The sequence below is a fragment of the Neolamprologus brichardi genome, chromosome 13 (genome assembly GCF_056152115.1).
Source record: "Neolamprologus brichardi isolate AB-2024 chromosome 13, ASM5615211v1, whole genome shotgun sequence".
In the NCBI taxonomy this organism is placed as follows: domain Eukaryota; kingdom Metazoa; phylum Chordata; class Actinopteri; order Cichliformes; family Cichlidae; genus Neolamprologus; species Neolamprologus brichardi.
The window spans coordinates 1,904,571-1,928,995 of NC_142116.1; the positions used below are offsets into that span (position 1 = coordinate 1,904,571).

The following is a 24,425-nucleotide window of genomic DNA, read 5'->3' on the forward strand; positions in this document are numbered from 1 at the left end:
AAATGCTACAAAATGCAAAGTTCAGCAGGAAGAGCTCATTTTAAATTGTTTCCACAGGCTTTAAAACAGCGGTCCCCAACCCCCGGGCCTCGGACCGGTACCGGTCTGTGAGTCGTTTGGTACCGGGCCGCGAGAGTTGAGGCTCAGGTGTGAAATGTTTAGTTTTCAGGGTTTTTATCGTTTTTCAGCTTTATTTTGTTTTCGTTTTTATCGTTAACTCGGTTTTCCTGGGTCTTTTCACGTGTGTTATGAATAAATCTTATTTTTTTCGGTACCGGTACTAGTTTTATTTTGTTGTATTTATCCACGACACCTTAAAGGCCGGTCCGTGAAAATATTGTCGGGCATAAACCGATCCGTGGAGCAAAAAAGGTTGGAGACCGCTGCTTTAAAACTCACACTGCAACCTCTCTGTAATCTGTTTGCAGTAATCTGATATTTAAGTCAGTGCGTAAACTGATGAACAAATATAAATTTTTGTGCATATTCCAGGAAAATGAAATGACTCATGCAGGAGGTTGTGAGCATCCTGTTAGTCAGCAGGTGATTACATCTGCTGATCTAAACAGGAAGAGGGTTCTGAGGTTATGTTTCCTTTAAATTTAGAATAACGGGTTTTTTGATCCTGTTGAAGTAAATTAAATGATTTTATTGAATTTAGTTAATTTTTGTTTTTGCTTTTAAGAGATGCAGCTACCCAAGAAAATGAGCAGTAGAAGATAATTTGACTTTTGAAGTCGGGGTGGACAATTCATCTACATGCTTCACCTGAAGTTTATATTCAGAGTCTGAATTTAAATAATAAATGTGACTATTTATTTAATAAGAGAGTGTTGGGGTTCATTGCCTCGGGGCAACATTACACAGCACTTTTCTTTCTCTCGCCTCCAACACACTTCATTCATTCAGCTCATCGTCTCGTTCTGAGGCAGCTTTAGCGTTTCACACCCAGCTGATCACTTCAATCGGGGGATTGGAGCAGGGACTGGCTCCCCAAAGGAGAACCTGCAAGCTTCAGGATATATAAATATTCAACTACTAAGTTACAGGAAATGGAACTTTGGGTGGAGGAAAGGATGTGATTGGTCAGTCAGGGTCATTCCTTGTGACAGTGAGGAAGAGTGGACCACCGAGTCAGGTCTGAGGAACCTAAGTAAGCCAAGGGTCAGTGTGTGTGTGTGTGTGTGTGTGTGTGTGTGTCAGGAGCATGGACTACTCCAAAGTCAAATGTCAGAAATGTGACATCCACCTCTGTTTCACATCCACCAGCAGCTGCTCCACGAGGTTCCACACAGGATGACGTCAGTGTCAGACACACAGACTGACCCGTGCATGCACACACAAACACGCACACACACTTACTTGGTTGCTGGGAAATCTTTTTTGACATCCACAACACGAGTATGCACAGAAAGCAGCGACATTGTTGCCTTGAGGCAAGTATATCGTAAAAAATGAACGTTTTTATTTGTAGGGACACGTGTTGATTTAACCTCTGAGACTGGGGGATTTTAACCAGCGAGCGTATGAGGGAATGACCCCGTTAGGGCCAACCTCTGGTGGCTATTTAGCACTTCTGTGTTGGTGTTTGTCATCACAGGCGGATGCTTTAAAAAGATCAATCTACACAGTTTCAGACCCATCTGTACCAAGAAAGCACTACATTTTTAAATTTTTGTTACTCTGAAGTTGTTAGTGAAACGTTCATTCGTAGTTTGTGTTTGACATTTGACTTCCTGGCTGGACGACATCATCGGTGGAACCAATCCAGGTCACCCACTGCTCTAAAATTACCAGAGCAGTCACAGCTGTCTGTCGCCACCTTCATACACTTTAATCTCGATGTCTGTGCTGTGTGACTGTGTGAATATAACAGTTCTAACAATAGCTGCTTGGAAAGTTTCCATGTAGTGAGGTCTCTTTTACATCATTAACAACCGGAATCAATAAAATCCTGCAGCCAGGTCATCATTTACACCTTTATTCAATTACAGTTAACAGCTGAAGTCAATCCAAGAGGACAACAAAGGAAAGTCTTTGTCAGATTTTATACAAGTGGCATTTCTGCGTTTTCACACCTTTTGCAAGAGTGGAAACATGTGGGGAGCAGAAGCTATTCAACATCACAAATCTCTGAGCTTCAGGGCTGTAACACAACAGCAAGTAACTTTAATGGCTTTAACGAGGGCAAGTCACATCACTTTCATTACCACTCCCCTTTTTCTCAAAGCCCAAGATTGGCTTCTTATAACTTGGGTTGAACTGTTATGAGTGCTGAAAGCAAACTGAATGCAATGCTGTGCAGCAGGAAGTTAACCATTTAAGACCTACCATAGAACCAAGTCCGCCAGAGCTTATATTATATGTTTACATGCTGTGGAGCCATTTTTGGGAGCATTTCAAGTTGCTATACATCAATACAACCATTATAGCCCAGATTTTAATAATATGTCTGCATTAAGTGCATAGTAATTACATAAGTTGCAAAAAAGTGCAATAAACTACAAAAAAATTGAAAATCGTTTTTGTTTTTTTAACATATATTTCTAGTTAGAGAAATTTAAGAGGCTTATCCCTCAAAACTGTAAATACAAAAAAGTTGCACAAAATAGTTTCCCACCACAGGAAATTTATTTTGAGTGTCTTCATAGTTTTATTTTTGAAATACACCAATTTTTATATACTGCAGGAAAAACGAAAATAAATATTATAGTGCAAATTTGCAAAAAGCAGCATATGCATCAAAATAAACTATTTCCAGCAGTGCAATATGAGTCCTAAGCATCCCAGAAACCACACAGAAAGTCATAAAGTCAAAGATAACATTTAAAAACAGTTCACGCTGACGTCTTATCCAACGTAGTAAGTGTTATGAACAGCTGATCGGATCGGCAAAGCATGTTTCTGGAATATTATGTTTTTGTTGCTGCAAGTGCTTTTTATGCAGTTTTTGCAAAGCTATATGTGGAAGGAAACTGTGACCGAGGACAAGCTGATGGCATAAGATGTAAGTACAACTCCTCCGGTTTCATATGCAAAAAAAATTATTGCGCTAGCTTACGTGGTTGCAGAGCTACCGGGATTTAAAAATAGTTACGCAAAACAGAGCGTGCCCGCTCCGACCGGTTTTAAAGGGTTAACGAAGTAGCTAACTAAGCTAACTGTCAGCCATGTTAGCTGTTCTGTTGCCTTTTCTGGCTAATTTTCATTCTCCCAACAACAATTCGGACAATCGTTGGCTGCAACTGAGCGCACAACGGGAGACGAGGAACTGTCTCTAAAACCAGTTTTTAATTAGTAGCCTAATGTAGCAGAACCCTGTAGTTACCACTGGTGGCCACAGAGGGCACTGTTGACTCTGCTCAGCAAATCCTACACAAGCTGCTCTAAAAGAAGAGTTTTACCTGGAAGGTGAGGTAGAAGTCCTCTTCCACATTTCCCTCATAGCTTAGCAGCTCTCCCAAACCGTGAGCCAGCTCCTGCAGACGGACACGAGAGGTCGAGAGGTCAGAATCAGGAAACGCGTGAATGAGTTGCAGCATTTCTGTAAGTCACAGCTTTTGTTTGGTGTTGATGGATTGGAGGGAAAACTCTGTGACTGCAGGTTAGGAATGAAGCAGCGTTTTTAACACACCCTCTTCTGACAGAACACGAAGATGACAAATGTCTCACGCAGTTCGCCTGAGGTCTGAGCTCTAATGAGTTTAGTCTGGCTGTGCCCCACCTCAAAACGTCGACATACCTCAGAAGCAATAAATCAAAGCTCTGCTGAGCTGCGAATAATGACTCTGAAATCAGTAGTGTGGGGACAAAGAAGACCCGAGATGGCACGGAAGCAACTAATCAGTACATTTATTTGTGTTTTGTGTCGTTACGTCATCGTCCTTCTTACTTACGATTGATTTTACAGTTTTAAGGCGCTCTGAGGCAAACACGGTGAATCCCACAGAGTTATGGTTCCAGCATCAACTCAGGCCTCAAACTATATCTGATTTCCTGCTGTTACACAACTACAGGGACAGTTATAGCACCCGTGTGTGTGTGTGTGTGTGTGTGTGTGTGTGTGTGTGTGTGTGTGTGTGTGTGTGCGCACTACGAAGGAGAGGCTTGACCTTCGTGAGGACGAAGGTGTTGGATGTGAAGCAGCTCGTGTATCGGATAACTCGGACTGACCGTCAGGAGATGTTTCACGATCTTCACGTATGAATGGACAAACGAATGACAAACATCTTTATTATCTCTTGAAGTCGCAGCTAAACTGCACGTAAACTGCAACTAAAATAACAACTACAGCAACTCTTGTGGCTAACATGGCAATTTCTGCAACTAAGTCAACCATTAAAAAGTGCAGCGATATAAGCAAACCACAGCAACACCTGCAACTAAACATGGCACCTCTTCAAACTCCAGCAACACCTGGAACTGTTGTGGCAAGCAATCCAACTACAGGGAACTGCATCTGACATGGTGACTATTGCAACTGAATCAACTCAGCCTATGCAAATACAAGTACACATGCAGCTACTGTGGCAACATTTGCAAAGGAACCGATATCTACAGCGAAGCTTTCAACCAAGCACGGCAAATTCTGTAACTAACCCAACCACCATAAACTACTGCAACTAAGCAAACTATTGAAATTGCAGCAACACCTGCAAGAATTGTGCTGGCAACTACAATCAGTCCACAAAGAACTACAGCAACTTCTGTATCTTAACATATCAGTAACTCTGGCGATTCGTGCAACTAATGGTGGCTACTGCAACTTAATCAAACACTCTAAACAGAGGAACATCTGCAACTTTGCATGTCTACATCTGCAAAAAAGCAACAAGTACAGCTCCATTAACTAACACATTAGCTATTGCAAACTAAACTAAATTAACCACTAAATTAACCACCAACCACTTGGCGACTGTAACATTTTGCATGTTTCATATCTTTTGTGATTTATTCGCCACGTTGTGCGATGTGAACTGTTTACAAAGAAACCAGGAAACAGCCTCTGACAGCACAACGATGAAGCCACACACCCTCGGTATGCTTTACTATCAAATCCCAAAGCTGCGTGTGTGATAGACTTTATATAAGTGTGTGTAAGCCAAAGAGTAATTTACTAACTAGGTGTGAGAGAAACTCGGCAAATGAAGCTAAAGTTTCCAACTATTTGTTACATCAACAGTTACATGTGAATTTGACCAAATCAAAGAAAACACAGCGAAAAAAATCTTGAAAATCTATGAAAAATGAGCACGCACATCTGTGGGCTGGCACACTGCACGAAAAGACAACCCAGCACTTTGTGAAAAAACGAGGGTATGTGAGCGGGCGAACACATGAAGCTAGGTCAGAGGAACACAGGACACTTAAATCACTTAACCCCAATCTCACAACAGTGCATGGAGTTAAATTTAGACTCCTCAAAGAGAAGGATTATGGGAAAGAAGAGGGTGAAGGCGAGCCAGAGAGTTCATACGTTTAACTCTGGCGTCCTCTAGTGGCAGGCGAGAGAAATGCAAGCATGAGAATGGTTCAACATTACAAGAGTTTAGTTTTCCAGCGTAATTTAACAGCTCCTACATGTGATTTTAAGAAAAGAAAAACCTAAACGTGTTAGTGTAGTGCAACCCAACCAGCATTCCCAGCTTAAAACACGACTTTGTGCCACTTTTACAAAAAGTATCTTTGGCACAGCCTAAATGTGCTGAGGGTTTACCTTCTTTTCCAAAGCTTGAAAAGAAAGAGAAAGATGATCCTGTCCAAACACAGGACAGGTCCCATCGAGCACAATCAAGCTGACTGAAGACAACATAAAGTCAGTCTTTTTTATAATGAAGCTCTAGAGTCTCTAACTAGAGAGCAGAAGACGTGTAAATTAAATACCTACCGGCATGATCTGCTGCAGGTCGTCCAGGGTGGCGTTTGCCATGCCAACGAGGGCATTTTGGTCACATGGTACAGTGGGTGGTGTGAGGAGCTTCCTGTAAGAACAGAAGAATTACAATTATTAAAGGTTACTTCATATTATTCCCTCTAAATGTTGGATTGTGGCGTCTGAAACATCAGCAAAAGTTTCCACAGCATCTCTACGATTAGCTGCAACTCGTGCACAGGAAGCTTTTGCAGCTGTGAGGTGACGGCAGCGTTACACTTTAGATTCTGCAGAAGAAGAAACGCTGTGGAGGTAAAAGGAATGGAAACGCACCCACCTGTAACAGTAGAGAGGGAAGTGGATGTCCAGCGCGATGCTGTTGTAAACAGCTAAGCCCATCAGCTGATCAGACATGAGGTTAAGGAGGAAACAACACAATAATGTAACGCAAAGTAAAAATAAGCTTCTCTCAGTCCTTGGGGGGAGACTTTTCATCTTTATTATTAACTTTAAGTTGTCTATTATTGTATATCTGTTTTGTATTTTTCTGCTATACAAATGTCACTTAATTAATATATTGACTGATCGATATTTCCACTCTTATTAAACATCCTGAATGTCCACTTCACCCGAAAATACAAGTTAAAATGCTTAGTTTAGTGTTGAATGTGGGCGAAACTGTGAAATTACTGTAAAAAAATAAAAAATAAAATAAAACCAACAAATAGAACTTATGAACAGTCACCTAAATTTTAGCAGAAGGGAAATGTAGGTCAGGGAAAACAAACTGTGCCCTTCATTGTTACTGCAAATATGCTAATGGTTACACGAGCCTTTCATATAACAGGAAACAACTTTTGGGGTTCTGAACCTGGAAACGTGCAGAAGGTTCAAAGTTATATTCCCAAACCCAACAAGAGCACTTCTCTGTCGGAGGAGCTGCCCTCTGGGCCTGCAGCAATATTAACTTATATTTCAGTAACAAACATTTCACTTTTCATCATGAAACCCTGATCGGCCAACGGAGAGAAGCATGCAGCTAACACTGCAGCTCAGGTGGAGGCGAGAGCGTTTAATCTGTGCTGACACGAAGCTCTCAGACACACTTTCATTTACGCACATTTACAATATCTAATATCACAATTAATCTAATTAACAAAAGAACAAATTTATTTCTGTTTCCTGCAGAGCAAACGATACGATGTCAACCTCTGTCTGTGTGTGTGTGTGTGTGTGTGGAGGTGATGGAGAGTTCACGTTGTGAATGTCACATGGTCAAACAATTTTTTTCTTCATTTTCTATGTGAAGGGCGGCGGCCCGACACACTCACAAACTGCTCACAGCTGCCACATGTGGCGACCAGATGTGGTGTAATTGTGCGTGTAGGTTGAGAGTGTGTGCGTCTGTGATGTGAAGACCACTGTTACAGGCAGGTGACACACATGTATGCAAATAAATAAATCCCTCTCTGTGCACACACACACACACACACACACACACACACACACACACACACACACAGGCCCCAACATGAAAACAAACATAAACCATTATCGCAACCATTTAGGAGGCCATTAAGAAGTCACACACACACACACACACACACACACACACACACACACACACACACACACACACACACACACACACACACACACACACACACACACACACCTTAAAGCATTTAGCAGCCCTGGTTCATGAATCGACACTTTATGGGACAGGCATGAATAAAGCTGTCTCCCTCTGTCTTTTATCTCTTTATCCACCTCTCCATGCCCGCTCCCTTTCACAACCCTCCCCATCCCCCTCTCTCTCTCCTTCCGTCCTTTTGCTTCTCTGGTCCTTAAAGTCAGAGTTTTCTCATCGCCGCCACAGCACAACGAGGCACAAAGTCACAATCTGCAAATTAATTCTGCTACCGATAAGTTAGCAGGATGCGCTGGATAAACGAACAGGTTTTATGTCACAACCTTGACGAGGAATACTCATACACAGATCAGAGTACGTGACGACTAACACAAAACTTTGGAGCTTCAATTAAATTAGCACACACCAGCTGACACAGAGGCCGCCTCGTGGAGCCGCCCCCTTCGCATGCTGGTCTCCTTACACAAAGACTCTCAGTCTGCAAACGATCTCTTTAGAAAGGTTTACGGGGTGTGATGATGGCAGCAATATTAGGGCTGAACAAAAGATGTTTTGCACGCCAAAGCCAGGGTTAGAAAATGCTGTTTTAACTCGTTCACACAAACGATGCAGTTTGGCCTCTCCCGTTCGCCTACATCTCTGCTCTGATGGTATCCACGCAAACCACATGTGCACATGACTGCTCGATCACAAATCCTCCTGGTTATTAGGGGTGGGGGAAAAATGGATACTGTGTAGTATGGTGATATTTTGTTTGCTAATAATGTATGGATACAGGGACAGCAGAAATCGATACTTTGTTACAAAAAGGTTTTTGTGCTCTGACTTCAGAGCATGTTGATCCTTTTTCTGAGCAAGAATCCTGACATTCCTTCACTGTCCAAATGTGTTTAACTTTTTTTATGGCAGCAATAAACATGACAGTTTACTTATTTTAATTTAAGACATGTTTTATTTTAATTAAGTTTAAAACTTTTTTATTTAATGTAAAATTATATTTTGTTTTCATTTACTTTCAAATTCTTCAGTTGCTGAAGGGGCTGCATAGTTTTCATAAACTGCATAGTTCAGAATAGCTATAATTGTACCAGATGGTTGATTCAGTTAAGTTGGACTAGACTGTAATACAAACCGTTCAGTTTGTCAACAATCAAACTGAAATGAGAGAAAGACTGAGTGCGAGACTTTGATATGAGATAAAATGAATATTGATAAAGTTTACCTTTATGTACAGAATCTGAATATCGCAAAATATTTTAAAAAATTGCAATAATATCTTATCGTGTGTTAAGTATTGTGATAATATCGTATCGTGGGATGTATGGTGATTCCCACCTCTACTGGTTATGAAGTCCAAACCCAAAAAACAGAGAAACAAACAAACAATCATCATAAAAAATACAGATTTGAACTCGTTCACTGCCTAATCTGCAGCTGGTCTCCAAATGAAACTGAAAATGTTTTTTGTGTTATTGTTACATAATTTCTTCTTGCAGACAGATTATTGTAATTATTACAACATGGTACCAAAGGTAGAATAATGACATTCTAATAGTTTTAAGTGAGATATGATTTTCCTCCAGTTATTAATTATTCTCTTTTTTGGTCATAAAAAATAATATGATTCGTTACCACATATGGATCTTTTTTCACCAAATTCAGGCTTAAATAATCAGGAAGCCGTCCTCGGGGGATCCCCGTTCCAGGCTCTCAGGAACCCCCAAAGACTGTAAGGATGTGCCTGTTGGTCTGCACCGTGCGACAGGGTGAAAAATGTCATTTTCAGCTCTTATTTTTATTTTCATCATCTCTCTCCCTCTCTCTGTTTGTGACACGCTGTGCCTCATAAATGTGGGGGCTAAGTCGTTACTCTGAGCACCTCTGCAGCGTGGTTTTCACTGTGTGGCCAGAAACAAAGACTAAACACAACATAAGTGAAATAATGATCTGAGCACTGATGAATTAGGGATGTGAAGTAAAACAGCAGTTGCATTAGTCTCTATGATTGTTAATATACACACAAAAAGATTTTTAAATAAAACACGTATCGTGTGTATAAAAGCACATGTAACTCAACAGCAGCTGGACTTTGTTTCGGTCTCGTGTTCTGGCAGATAAATTGGGTTTCGTCTTTCCGCGTGTCCCACTTCATCGCTCTTTCTCGTCATTGTTTATTCCACTTTGTTTACATCTGTTTATATTCTATCATTGCACCACTTTCCCTTTCACTTATCTCCCTCTGTTTAGTCTCTGTTACACACTCTCTCCCTGCCCTCTGCCACATATCCGTAATGATGCGGTGCTGCCATGGCGACTGCACAAGAAGCAGGGAGACAGATGAATTAGCTCCGAGCACAGACGCACATGTGGAACATGCAAAAAACACCCAGCAGCAAACACACACGTGTAACTACACAGATTTCCACTTCTTTCTTCTTTTGCTCGCTCGCTGATTCGACAACTGCACATTCATGTTTCCCTCGTTACAGACGACTCGTTTACTGAAGACGTACTCTGACCTTAACCGCCGCCGTAACTGAAAACTGCCTCATCCCAAAAATTTACGTTTATGGGAACTTGATGTTGAACGCTGGATCCCCAGTGTGCGACTCAATAAACAGATTTATGTTCACACACACACACACACACACACACACACACTAACCTGGCGAGGAACGGCAGCTATTAGGTTATGTAACCTTTTGACAGTTCCCAGCTGGCTCGTAACTGAGCCCGAAGTGCTGAATCACTTTCTGGCCACATATTACACACACATGAACTCTATGAACACACACACACACGCATGCACGCACATAAACTTTCATTGAGGAGAGAAGAATGATAATAATAACACGGCCACAGGGAGGCTGTGCTGTGCATGAATGTGTAACGAGTGAGTGAAACAATGCAAAAATATGCAGGTCTGTTTTAGGTGGGGCCGAGTCAAAAAGAAGGAATGTCCACATGAACTGAAAAGATTTTAAATTGAGTGAAACATTGAAGCTAATCTCAGCCCTCAGACTGGAGAACAGGCAGCTTTCAAGCTACACACGGTGCAGTTAGCTGCAACAGCCTGACAGAAGGCGGGAAGGTGCAGCTGCCTGGAGTCAGAAAGCTGTCGGATACAATGTAGCAAAAAATGTATTTAATTGTTAAAGTTCACATTAACACACTAACACCCAGTCTTGTAAAACAGCATCCAGATGGATTTACTGTGTATAACACTGTATTCACATTATTTATTCATTCACTGTAGTTGAGTTTAATAGGAATAAATGGTGTGTTGTATTTACTGTATTTAACCCAGACTGCAATCCTTCCCCGACCTTAACTAAAGTGCTTCTGTTGTTAAAGCGTAACCACAGAGGGGACTTGCAGTCCCTGGACTCTGCTCCCACCAGCCACCACGTCCACCTTCCTGTGACTTCTGCGTACTTACTCGCAGCGAATGGAAACTACGATGCTCGCGAGTTAAACTCAGACGGCAATTATGTGCCTGAAAACTCAGCGAGTGGTTGAGTCGATGCATGAACAGAATTTGTAGGAGACAAAGAAGTGCATTTTGTAGTAACTCTATTACAAAACCAACATGTGATTAATGCAGGAAACATAAAACCTTTCATTAGAGTTTGTAATCTGCTCAGAGGATCGTGGTTTATGTTCAGAATTGTCATTTTTGTGCTGGTTTACGTTCTGTTGTTTGAACAGCTTGCTGTTAAATTTCCTGACCTGAAACTGAAGACAAATGTTAACTTGTTTCAGATTGACCTGTATGATGTTAACTGTGGATGAATGAAAAGCTTGTAGTGCGTCTGTACTTGTTGCACTTACAGGCCGCCTATAGCCCGTGAGCCACACTTTGAGAACCCTGAAACAGCAGGAACAAAACAGCTGATCTTTGGTGCGTTTCAGGCTGAAGGATAAGTGATGAGCTTCACTGCTGACTGAACGTTTGCATTGACTTAATGACACAGACTGTATATAAAAGACAGAAGTAATGATGTCTAGTCCTGAAGCTTCAATAAAGCATACCATGCTTTATTGTGGGTTACAAAGTTGTATCAATAAGACTTCAAACTAGCAGCTGACCCAAAAACTCATGAAAGAATTGTTTACTGAGGTCACAGATTTACAACTGGAAGGCAAAGGAAGCGCCCCCTGCTGGCCATTATTATAACTGGGCTGATCATGTAACTCATGTACTCACACTAACGACAAATATGACTCAAACCTAGGAGGAGCACTACAATCATTAAGTGCATAGTAATTACATAAAATGCAAAAAAGTGCAATAAACTACAGAAAAATCGAAAATCGTTTTTGTTTTTTTAAGATATATTTCTAGTTAGAGAAATTTAAGAGGCTTATCCCTCAAAACTGTAAATACAAAAAAGTTGCACAAAATAGTTTCCCACCACAGGAAATTTATTTTGAGTGTCTTCATAGTTTTATTTTTGAAATACACCAATTTTTATATACTGCAGGAAAAACGAAAATAAATATTATAGTGCAAATTTGCAAAAAAGCAGCATATGCATCAAAATAAACTATTTCCAGCAGTGCAATATGAGTCCTAAGCATCCCAGAAACCACACAGAAAGTCATAAAGTCAAAGATAACTTTTAAAAACACCAGTATAGGCTCATGAGGCCCTGATAGTAAAAAAACTACATTTCCGCGAAAATGACGTCACTTCCGGTCTCGGGCAGGTCATGGCGGACATGCGATAGTTCGCTCTGATGTCTAATCCAACGTAGGAAGTGTTATGAACAGCTGATCGGATCGGCAAAGCGTGTTTCTGGAATATTATGTTTTTGTTGCTGCAAGTGCTTTTTATGCAGTTTTTGCAAAGCTATATGTGGAAGGAAACTGTGACCGAGGACAAGCTGATGGCATAAGATGTAAGTACAACTCCTCCGGTTTTATATGCAAAAAAAATTATTGCTCTAGCTCACGTGGTTGCAGAGCTACCGGGATTTAAAAATAGTTACGCAAAACAGAGCGTGCCCACTCCGGCCGGCTTTAAAGGGTTAAGGCAGTTGTATATTAGGCTGTGTCCATTTTTGGTTTACAGTCTGTGATAAAAACTTTTTTAATATGATTTATTATTTAAAAACACACAAACCTGCTGTGATTCTATTTGTATTTGTTATGAAGCTCTTCGCTGAGGTCTTGTTTTGGAAAAATGATTCTGACCACGTCAATTCAATTTTATGTGCTGCGCTGAAAAAGCCTCCACAGAGCGAGGCGTATTTGTTACATGTGCAGACCCGCAGCCTAAACACACACATTATAGTATCTTTTTCTCGTCTGCGGTTTAAAACGGAGGAGTGTTCGCTACGTCAGAGGGCGGTGCACGAGGAAAGCTCGTGTGTGTGGTTATTTGTGCCCGTCTGCACATTACACGCATTTATAGTCCGACCCTCCCAGAAACACTCAGCAGTTTTGTCTAGAGCAGAAAAGCAGATGCTGTGAAACTGCTCTGCAGCTACGAAAACAATGAAATAAAACGCTAACGTGGGAGGGGCGGCAGGTGCTAAACAAACTGCTCCGATGCACGTTCATTAAAAAACAAAACAAATATTATTGTCCTTCTTTTAACTTGAACCGGATAACGTAAGCGATCTCGTTAGGCTCATCAGGACCTCCAAAGAGCTCATTTATAAAGCGCTTAAACAACATTTAAAGCTCGCACATACCCTGATGTTTGTTGTTGTTCTTCATAAAGGATACAGTCCCGACCAACTGGAACTCAGAGTAGTTGTCACACTTCCAACTGCTGAACCAATGGCAGCGTGAGTCCTTCATGTAGGTAAACATCCCTAAAAAAATGAAAATACGACATTTAGATTCAACACATCTCTTTTATTTAATTCGATACATTTGATTGGTAGAAAAAAGGATACAGGAAGTGATGGAGGCAAAAAAAAGAGGAAAGGTCATTTTTACGACAAACAGAGGGTCTGAAGAAGAAAAGAGTTGTTACTTTTCCCGGAAACAGTGAGTCCCTGTTAAATTAAAAAGTGTCCACATAAAGTTTTCAACTCAGGACTTTCAATCAACTGTCCAAACTTGGGGAAAAAAGGGATTTAGGTTGCGTTGAATTAGAAAGTAGCAGTCAAACTGCACTGAAATCAAAGGCACTCTGAACACAAGCGGAGAAACCAAACAGCGCGGTTTGGGAAAGTATCGACTGGACTGTCCTGCAAGTTGAAATGCGATGCTGAACGAGTGCCTGGTTCATCACTGAGATCACTGAGCTATATCAGAGTTAGAGGTTGGTTCGCATCTACCCCTCATGTGGAATTTTTAAATGCACATTTGGAATTTGTGAGAAGGGGGATCAGAGGGTGTGCACCACCTCCAAGGGAATTGTGGTTCGCAAAGGGTGAGCGCCTCTGCAGTTCAGCAAGGAAAGGACACTGTCCCCAACCTCCATTCAATGTTGTAGAGGTGTGTCAAGGGGGGGCACAAGAGACGTTTTTAATGAACTCACCTCCAGTTTCCTCTTAGATATTCCACAATCAGCTGTAAGCTGTATTATTGCAAAGTGTGCATGAGGTCAAAAGTCGCCAATGCTCTGCTGACTTGTCCCTGAAGCTGTCCAAACCTCCTCCAGCACTAACATCAGAATACAAAATGTGTACTGGGAGCTTCGTGGCTCTGTGTGGTCGAGCAGCTGCTGCAGGTGTAATGTGTAGGTGTGCACATAGCACACGCTTCTTTAGCCTCCAAAAGCTTTGCTGTTTCACTGCTGATCTGCTGGATGTCAGTCACATCACCTCTTTTCTGATCAGAGTTTCTCTGCAACTGCAGCACCCTGCTGACGTCCTAAGCATATTAAATATTTAATTAAAATAAATAAATCATTAAAACACACAAGTTGTTGAGACTCGAGCGCTGCTGAAACTCTTCCAGCTGTGACTGAAAGAAACAGCAGCCGTCTGTTCAGAGTGGAGACTCACATCTGGACCACTCACATCTCTGAACACACAAAATGGAAAAGACCTCATGTATAAAAGAGCCTGTGTGTGTGTGTGTGTGTGTGTGTGTGTGTGTGTGTGCGTGTACACCTGTCTGTGTGCAGCTGTGTGTGTGTGTGTGCAGAGGTGGGGATTTCCCGGTGCTGCTAATGAGGGGAACACAGCTTTCATTGAGTGTGTTGCTTTGGGCCGACGTCCCTCTGGCACCGACAAACACAGACGACCGCGGAAAGATGGAGCGACGATGGAAAGAACAACTTGACCAGAGCGGAGACGCAGAGAGCAGAAAACGCAGATGCACAGGCAGACGCTCGCTTGGTTTCCACTCGAGTATATTTTATGCAAATTCCAACATACTGAACTACAAAGTCTGAACGGACGCGGCCGAAACTTGGAGAAAATGCTATATCAATATTATAAAACGTTTTTTTGCCCAGACGTGACGTTTTGCAGTCAGGGGAAATGTTGGAGCGGCAGTGATGGAAACACACTTGTTGAATTGAAAAATGAAGGAAGAAAGGCTTTAGAAATTTTTTCCTCACAATTCACAGAAATCCAGTTTGGACTGAGATCTAAATGATTTTTGTAAACCACCAACTCGCCACCATTTGTGAAATGTGCAACTCAGCACAGCGCAGCTGGAAGGCGGTGAATAAAATAACTGTTTGTGATAAATGCGTTCAATCGAGACTTCACATTAAAGGATTTTTTACTGAGAGCAAAAGCAACAATGAAAGTATGGCGCTACGAAGCACTGTGTATGTATTTAAAGGCTGATATAACCAGAGACGGGAAGTAACGTTACTGTAATCTGATTACTTTTTTCAAGTAACAAGTAAAGTAAGGGATTACTATTGCAAAAACGGTAATTAGATTACCGTTACTTTCCCGTAGGAACGCTGCGTTACTGCGTTACTAATTTGCGAGAATGTCTCATGACAGTGACGTAAGCGAGTGCGACGTTCGTGACAACAGCTGTGTGCAGATCAACAATGGATCATATATCGAGTGCAGAGAGAGTATGAGCGTGCAGCGTTTAAAGCGTGGAAGTACTGACCTTACTTTGAGTTTGATTCCATAAAAAGTGACAAAAACATTAGTGTCCGTTGTGCGTGGGAAGAAAACTTCTTTTTACAGCGAAAAAAACCCCTAAACTTCCAAACAAGCACCGAGTAGCTACGACGTAATGGGAAACTCACAGAGAAACTGCCGTATCCTTCCAGTGACCGCGGCACACCTGCACCAGGGTAACCCTCCGCCTACCCCACTCCTGCTTTACAGGTGAAAATAGAGCAACAGGACCGCTAGTCTTTGACTTTATTTATTTTCTGCTGTGTTTTACTTGCATCTATTTGAAAGACTGAGTGTAAACACACAAAAAAAAAAATTATGTGCTGGAATGTGCAGAAAATAGGTTTAAATATTAAACAAATTTCTTCCAGTCAGAGAATGTTGCAGATAATTAAATGTTTGCTTGATGCATAAAGTTAAAAGATTAAAAATAATAAAACAAGTTTTAAAAAGAGACTTTTCCATTTGATTACATTTTGTATGATGATTATGCAGAAAAAGTAGAATTGGGCTGAAAGATCTATCACTTTATCACCTATTCAGGTTGTAAATCGTGTTTTTAAAAAGTAACTAAGTAACTAAGTAATTAATTACTTTTGAAAATAAGTAATCAGTAAAGTAATGGGATTACTTTTTTGGGGAAATAATCAGTAATTAATTACTGATTACTTTTTTCAAGTAACTTGACCAACACTGGATATAACTCATGCATCTGTGCGCTGCTGTTCTCCAAGAACTATTAATAACACGTGGCTGCACTCTGCTGTGCGACATGCGCTTTAATTACCACAAACAGACACTGCAGTTTGTCCTGAATGAATCCCACACACACGTGTAGTAATCCACCACTGAAAATAGTCCCGTTCCCTGTGCCGTTCCCTCAACTTTGTTTCGTGTTTGCTTAAAACTAGACTTTCCAGCTGTTTTAGGAAACAGTTGAATCCTTTCCAAAGGGAAATATTTGAGCCCTTTACTTAAGATTTATTTATCCACATTACCAGCGGGCATGGAAGTGAGTCTTTCGCTGCATTTCCACCAAAGGTCCACATAATCTTAGTTAATGTGTGAAAACTTGCCAAGGAACTACAGGTTCCTTCAGCTGTTGGTGACACAGACCCTTATAAAGGAAAGGCAGAGCAGCCAGCAAGTTCAACTCAATTCAGTTTGATGTATCTGGGGCCAAAACACAACAGCAGGTCAATACCACTGAGAAATAAACTCTATTCAATTCAATTTTATTTACACAGCGCCAAATCACAACAACAGTCACCTCAAGGCGCTTTATATTGTAAGATAGAGCCTACAATAATACATACAGAGAAATAACCCAACAATCTGACAATATGACCCCCTATGAGCAGCACTTTGGTGACAGTGGGAAGGAAAAACTCCCTTTAGATTCAGCGAGGGGCGGGGCCATCTGCTGCGACTGGTTGGGATAAATGACATGCTGTGGAAGAGAGCCAGAGATTAATGGTCTTTTTATAAGTATAAAAGGAGGAACAATGAATGACCAATTTAGAAGAATGTGAAGGTAGATGCTAAACGTGTGGAACGATGGGGAAGAAGCGGCCTTGGCCTTGAGGAGATTGTTTGTTGCGGTTGCTGACGTTAGCTTTACCAAGTAAGACACTAAAGATATTAAGTGTGAAGAAGTCTACGCTGACAGTTAACGACTATAAGCTATTACACAAATACAACAATCAGTGTCGGAAAAGGAAGTGCAGGGATTGTTTTAAGCACAGCAGACAGACCCGTCTCCCCTCTGCCGCAATTTTACAAACTGGACTACTTCAGCCAGCTTTAACAGGCATTACAGGCCTTAGAAGTACTCATCCTTCTCCAGAATCAGTGTTAAACTATAAGGTGAAAGTGATACCTGCAACATCAGTCAAGAGTATTGGAAAAATACTCATATTCCTATCATTAGAAATAATAATGGAGTGAACCCTCTTGTGTCCAGGATCTCTCTCCGTCCAGTCAACGCCTGCCTGAGGCCTTTCCTTCTCATGTGACTGTATTTTCCGTTTTATTGCCTTTTTTGTGGCGAGTTCTTTCTTTTACTGAAAGAAAAGTAAAGTTTCCACAGTTTCTCCAGCTGTTCCATTGTCCAGCATTCTTGCTACTGGGGAAAAGTTGCCAATAGCTACTGGGAAAAAAACAAGTTCTAGCTGAGAGGCTGAACACAGAGCCAGTCAAAACTTGGGACACGCATGAAAAGCAAGGCTCACACTGAACCATCTAAATAATAATGGTGTCTTTATTCTAAAGCTGTCACATCGAGCAACTTTACTGATGTGTGATAGTTTTACCGGTCGTTGTAGAGCCTAACGCAACTGTAATGAGGAGTGACTTAGCCGTGTCTGGCTTTAGACTTGGAATAAATCGTGTAAACAGAGGCAATGGCAAACAGAGATAGTTACAGTCAGGCAGCCAGAACAGACAAAAAGGAAACGAGAAACAAGAGAAGACGACCATCATAATAAGAACTCTTCCAGACTGAAATGACGGTTAATTATATCGTTGCCAAAACCAACACGGGCCACTTTTCTCAGCCATCTGACACTTATTCCCGCTGCAGTTTCACTGACCCGAAAACTCACAAAGCACGTCCACCGAGGCCTCTGTCTAATAAAAATGTACTTTCCGTTTTATCCAATAAAAATACGATTTTTTTCCGCTCGACTTCAATAATAAAATACAGCTTCACTTTCCACTGACTTTGTATCAAACGGGATTTACCTTCCAGATTCTCAACCTTATCTGTTATTCTCAGCTGCTCCCTCGAGACCTATTCAAAGAAAAGCTTTTCCATTTTGATGATGAAGGCTGGATTGTGGACACTCGCAGCTCAGCAGCTCATATTTCAGTGTGAATGACCTCCAATCTGAAACCCCGACTCACCGTAGTCTGTGTGGAAGATTTGTCGGACGAGTAGCAGGAACCACTCTTTCGTCAGGCCGCCCATGTCCAGCCCCGCCTCCCCGACAAAAGTCACCCGCAGCTTCTTCTTTAGATCGCATCGCTTCCTCGTCAGCTATCGGCGACAAAGAGACGAAACAAACACACACATTTAGTCTCAGTTTGCATTGCAGAAACACTTGTTGCAGAAACCTTTGCACCCCTTGGATGGGTAAGAGTTGCAGCGCCTGAAGCGTCTGATGCGGGGTTATCCTGGGTGACACGCCTTGGCAATATTGTGTTGTGGATATCAGCCAGGGTTCTGTGGGTAAGAGTCTACCCTACAGATTGGGAGTTTGTCCAGCTGTTCTGCATCTGCTTTGTGGAACTGGTGTGCGATTGCTCTTATGGTGCCCTGTTTGAGATGCTTAAGAAATCTGGGGTATCAGGCCCATTATTATGGGTTATTTGGCTCCTGTAGAGCACCAGGGGAAGTTGTGCATTGCTAACAATAAGTCCTTTGTTAGCGCTTCTTTTTTTAACAGAGATGGTAAGCAGCAGCACCGTCTCCAGGTTGGGAAAGAGCCCAAGAATGTAGAGATCTTGTTGATGAGTGGGTTAAGAATGAAGCAGGAAATTGACGGACCAGTGGTTGCGGTGTCTGCTGGGATGTGGATGCTATTTGTTCTGGTAAAGAGAGATATGACAAAAGCAGCTGATTTACGGGTCCATCTACACTCCTACCCACATCTATGGTCATGATGAGGGAAGGAGTTATGAAAGGAATTATGAAAACTGCAAGCAAGACTAGGTGAGGAGCTCAGTGGTTCAGGAGATGCTGAGAGTAGAACTGCTGCTCCTCCACATCAAATTAGATCAGCTGACCAGGGGCCTCTGGACGCCTCCTGTGGAGGTGTTGCAGTCACACCCAACATGGGAAAGATTCCAGTGCAGATATGATGGAGAGATTGTGGTTCTCTTCTGGCTTGAGGACGCCACAAGAGCTTTAGGCACAGGTCTGCTCAGACTGCTGCTACAGACAGAAGCAGTAGAAAATAAGTAGATGCGGAAATATTTTCTGGGTAAAAAAAAAAACCTTGGGACATTGGGAAAAAACGGCATCCTCTGCTATAATTCCCCATAAACACTGTTACTTAAGTTGCTAAATGGTTTCTTCAAATGAAAGTATGAAAATGCTGTGATCATGTATTCCTCAGTGTCTGCAGACTGAATATCTTCACAGGGACGAACCAGCAATTAAAGACCAAAATGAAAGACATTTGGTGTGAACCTCACTTCAGGAAGAAAATAACATTTCACATAATTTAGACTTGGATTTTAGTGTTTATCTCAGATTTACGGTTACATTTCGGATTGACGGAGGTTGAGGGTGACACATGACTGCAAAACATTAAAGGCATACTTGCTGATCCTCATGGCAGGGTCTATATATTCACTGGCCGATATTCCCAGCATTCCCACATCACACGTTTCCAATTTTCCCCCCATTGCTTAAAACAACGTTTTAAGAAATTCTTTGGTTGTTGTTTGGTTTTTGGTTGTTATCACACTCTCAGATGTCCTAAAAATCCCAGTTTACACCCATGAGATTCTCCTCAGTTCCTTCTGTTTTCACGATCTTTGCTCAGTACTTCAGTGGAGACGGCACATTAACACATCTGTCATTAAATGACACTGAACCTGCACCAATCTGTGCTTGTGTATTTCTAAAGATCATATTGTTTTCTGATTGGCTTTCCGTGTGTTATGGCTTAAGGTCACTTCAGATATCTGCATATAATCTGCATATCTGCAGATATGTGTAAAGATGGTAGACAAAGGATGAGTTTTTAGGGACATGAATGTTCCTGGTTTGTCTTCATTTTAATAACCAATCATGTCTGAGCAGGTACTGACCAGGTAAACTGATAACATGGACAGCAAAAACAGAATGCATTAACCAAAATTCAAATTCAAAAACACTGGGCATTGTCTAAAGAGGACAAAGGTTTTTATTAGCTTTTTCTAATTTATTAACGATCATAAACTATGATTGGCAGACACATCAGGAAGTCTCGGCTCAGACAGCTGCTAGCATTTGTGCCCTTAGTTTGTCAGCTGATGGGTTAACGGGTTCCCAGATTTGTTTTTAGAAATCAGACATAGTAATCAGTAATAGGTTTCCATGCAACTGCCGTACATGTTATCAATTTTCCCCTAAAAGGAACTTTCTACTAAGATTACCAAAGCAGCCTTTATAAACCACCAAAAATAAAGCATAAAGCACCAAAATCAGAGAAACTGAATTTAGAAATTGCAGTTCGCACTGGAATAAAAATAACTGATAAAAGATATCATTGGAAATTTGCAGGAGATTTTTTTATCTTTCTTTTTTAAAAATAAATAATCATCATGGCAGTTTTTCATGCATTAAAGATCAGACAACATTTACATTATTTCTAATTAATAAACGCCCCGATGACACCGGTCTACACTGCATGCTTTAACTTGCATATTTCAGTTTAAACATCTTGTAAAACGATTATACATCAAAAACTGAAATTTGTGAATGTACTAACCTCATCCAGTGAGTCGCTGAGAAGCTGTGCTCGTCGTACTTTAATGTTGAGAAACAGAAGGTTCATGTCCACTCTCTGCCTGCGAGAAACTTTACTGACCAGACTTTGCTGTGAAGCAAAAACACAGAACCCTAAACTCAGCAGACAAGCATTTGTTGCTCATATACAGCTTCAGCAAATCTGCCTGCTCTGTGTTTCCTTATTACAATATTTTAAGTCTGGAATCAGGCTTTGTTAATGTGCGACTCACCCTGGCCTGACTGATCATCTGTTGCTCCGAGTCTTTCTGGATGATGGCTTTCTTTACCACCGTCGAGAGGATGAAGGGAAACTGACAGAAAGAAAACCTGAAAAAGAGAAAAAAATTAAGAATCGTTAATAATTCTCAAGCAGAGTTTCTTAGTGTTTTTCTATCAGCAGTTTCATAAATATGTCTTTCTGTAACTGCATTCCTGACCAGCTTTCAAGTGTTTTCAAAATTCTATACTTTACCCTAATGAGCAGGCTCTGAAGTCTACACCCTCCAAGCCACATGAGCTCCACAAATCCCCCACCGCACCAGCCAGAGGCTGTAAGAGCCGGTCATTTCAACTGTAAACTCCAGATCCATTTTCTTTGTGAGACGTTAACGAGCCGTGACACAGCGTGAAATGAACTTCACGGCTTCTGCAAGTCTTTCCATAGTTCTGGATAAACTGCAGCTGTGGAAGCGTTATTTCATTCTGCTTATGAGGAGATACTCAATTTCACTTCCAGGAATCTTCAAAGGGATGTTAGACGACTTTCGGTCATGAGTAGCACTTACTCGGGGTAATGTACTGTAATATGGAGGGGCAATTCTAATAGGAATTTGCAGGCGAGTCTAAATCAGTCATCACTGACTATTTCATCATCCCATCATTACTACTATACTTTACTATACTTTACTACACTACAAAGTAGTACAGCATTTTTTGCTTTTTATTTAATGCTGAAAGTGTTCAGTGTTCAGTTTACACAAAACTAAACTGATGAAGATTTGAATAACAAAAGTGAAGTGAATCACAGTCATTCAGGTTTTGTATTATTGGTCAACCAATCTGAATCCAGATGACATTGATTTAGTCTCTTATATAGAGCAACCCAGGGTTATGACTGGATTTGAATCACAAGTTAAAGTAGAATATGTTACCTTTTTGGTATTTTCAGGAACATATCTTTGTGGAAAAGTTGTGTATCCATGAGAAATGAGCAGCTCTAGCATAACCTGCTACTGCAATCAACCATAAACTTGTTACATAGCAACAAATCAACTACTCACATGCTGACTACCATATTCAGTGATCTACAAGAAAGAAAATAAATGCCTAGTTCATACAAAATTACAACAGGGTGTCGTTTGCGCCCGTTTGTCACCGAAGAGGTATGCCCCACCAAAATGAGAGATGTCAGCTATTTCATTACATGCAGTGGTGTAAATTTAATGTCAAAGTTTCATTAGTTTATTATGCTGCTTGAAAGGATGTAAAATTGCAGTAAAGATGCTTGATTTGAACAGAAATGCATCTATGCTAGCAAGAAATTATTCCTACAAATCTATATGGTAATACAACATATCTCAACCCATAACAACAAATAAAGAAAGAAATATTCAAAGTGTTCTGGTACCTAATATTACTTCAGTTATGCCTTATCAGCCTATGCATGCATTTAAAGCCAGATGTGGTCAGAATGGCTGGCTTTGGTGTAGGTAAGGTAAGCCTTGGTCCTTCAATTTCTTTGTTATTTAATACTTGAGTTGGAAGATACAAGCAGTCGTACTTTTTGGATTCGGTTTTAAAAGTTTGTTAGTTAAGATATTAGTTAAGAAACCTGAATCTAATAATAAAATTGGTTCAAACTTATGTGTTTTATAATTATATTTACATCATTTAACATTCATAGAATTACAGCAAGATGGTGCCATCTTATATGCCATTAGTTCCACTACATTATCAATTTATGGACTAAGAAAATGTTTGGGGGCTCGTCCGGGATTTTCACCAGGACAACCCTCTATCATACCCTTTCTATATGATAGTTTATATATATATATATATATATATATATATATATATATATATATATATATATATATATATATATAAATATCTTAACCAAAAAGGTCATGTCCATCTAAAAGTTGATTATTGTTAAATTGCAAAATGACTCAAATGAAGTCCTGGAAGTAAAATGTATCCTATCGCCTTTGGTGCTCTAAAGAATGGTTCAAGTGAACACTAAATTTTGCGATTAAATTGAAAATCATGTTCAGCTAAATTTCTTGGCAGGTAATTTGTCCAGTGTTGGCTGAAAGAAAACAAACCTAATTGCAAGATATGAGTTTTAGATTTACTAATGATGCAAGCATCAGGATTTAGCATGATCGAACCAGATGGAAAATTCATACAGTTTAATGTATACAGAAAAAACATAACTGACCTATTTGAGTTGCCGTAGTTCTGCCAGGTCCTATAATCCTCCATAAAATCTATGTGTTCAAGAGTAATGTTGTAAAAGTCAGTGAAGGACATGATTGGAGGGGAGGAGACACTGTTGGCTGCATCTGAGGACAGGGAAACAAGAATAATAGTCATATGTGACAGAAATCATCTGCAGCAGACATCGAGATGTTATTAGTTTGCGGATGCAAGAGACTCACTAAAGAGGCTGAGCACTTTGGTTGCAGAGGGAATCCACCAGGCGCACTTGGACAGAGGAGGAAATTCATCTGGTTCTGCTGGAAACAGGCGAGTGGAGATGAACTGCAGGAGGCGCTCTACCAGTTGTCTGAAACGCCTTGCAGACAGTCTGACACACACACACACACACACACGGATACACGGAGTTAATACTGGTGGCTTGGCAGAGTCAAACTGCACCCTGAAATATACATGTGCACAAAAATAGATGCTTACACTTCAAGGAGGAAAAAATAATAGCAGCTTTGGAGAAGTTTGGTTTTTGGATCTGAGCAGAACTAAACAGAACTTCTAATTTGAAGCAGCTTGCTAGTAAATCATTACCGCAAACAGCATGAATTCAAATGTTCCTCATTCAAGCCGAGAGGGAGACGAACAGAAGCTGGTTTACGTTTGTGCTTTCAGGCTGTGTGTGAAGTTTAAAGTCTTCTAGCTGGACAAAGTTTATATTTGGACAGTGAGGAACAATGTAATTAAATAAGATAAAGAAATGTATAAATTAATAAACATGCTTTTTTTTTCTATTGGAGAGAAGTTTAATATTTCATAAGCCCCATAACTATTAATCTCTTACTGTTAATTACTGTGTTGACATTGTGAAAAATTTAGGACTGGATCTAAGACTTCTTTTTACAGCTATTCTGAATA

At 40.7% G+C, this 24,425-nt stretch overlaps 1 protein-coding gene across 1 annotated transcript in view; it reads right to left on the bottom strand.

Annotated features, from left to right (window-relative positions):
- The window catches only part of hectd2 (HECT domain containing 2), a 67,099-nt gene that overhangs the window by 21,079 nt on the left and 21,595 nt on the right, over positions 1-24,425 (bottom strand). Inside the window, exons 9-17 of the mRNA XM_087849958.1 lie at positions 23,738-23,886; positions 23,518-23,641; positions 21,308-21,404; positions 21,058-21,165; positions 18,482-18,614; positions 13,257-13,345; positions 6,210-6,274; positions 5,888-5,981; positions 3,405-3,479 (exon numbers count right to left, since the gene is read on the bottom strand). Coding sequence (XP_087706084.1) covers positions 3,405-3,479; positions 5,888-5,981; positions 6,210-6,274; positions 13,257-13,345; positions 18,482-18,614; positions 21,058-21,165; positions 21,308-21,404; positions 23,518-23,641; positions 23,738-23,886 — 934 coding nt within the window. The remainder of the gene's footprint in view (positions 1-3,404; positions 3,480-5,887; positions 5,982-6,209; positions 6,275-13,256; positions 13,346-18,481; positions 18,615-21,057; positions 21,166-21,307; positions 21,405-23,517; positions 23,642-23,737; positions 23,887-24,425) is intronic.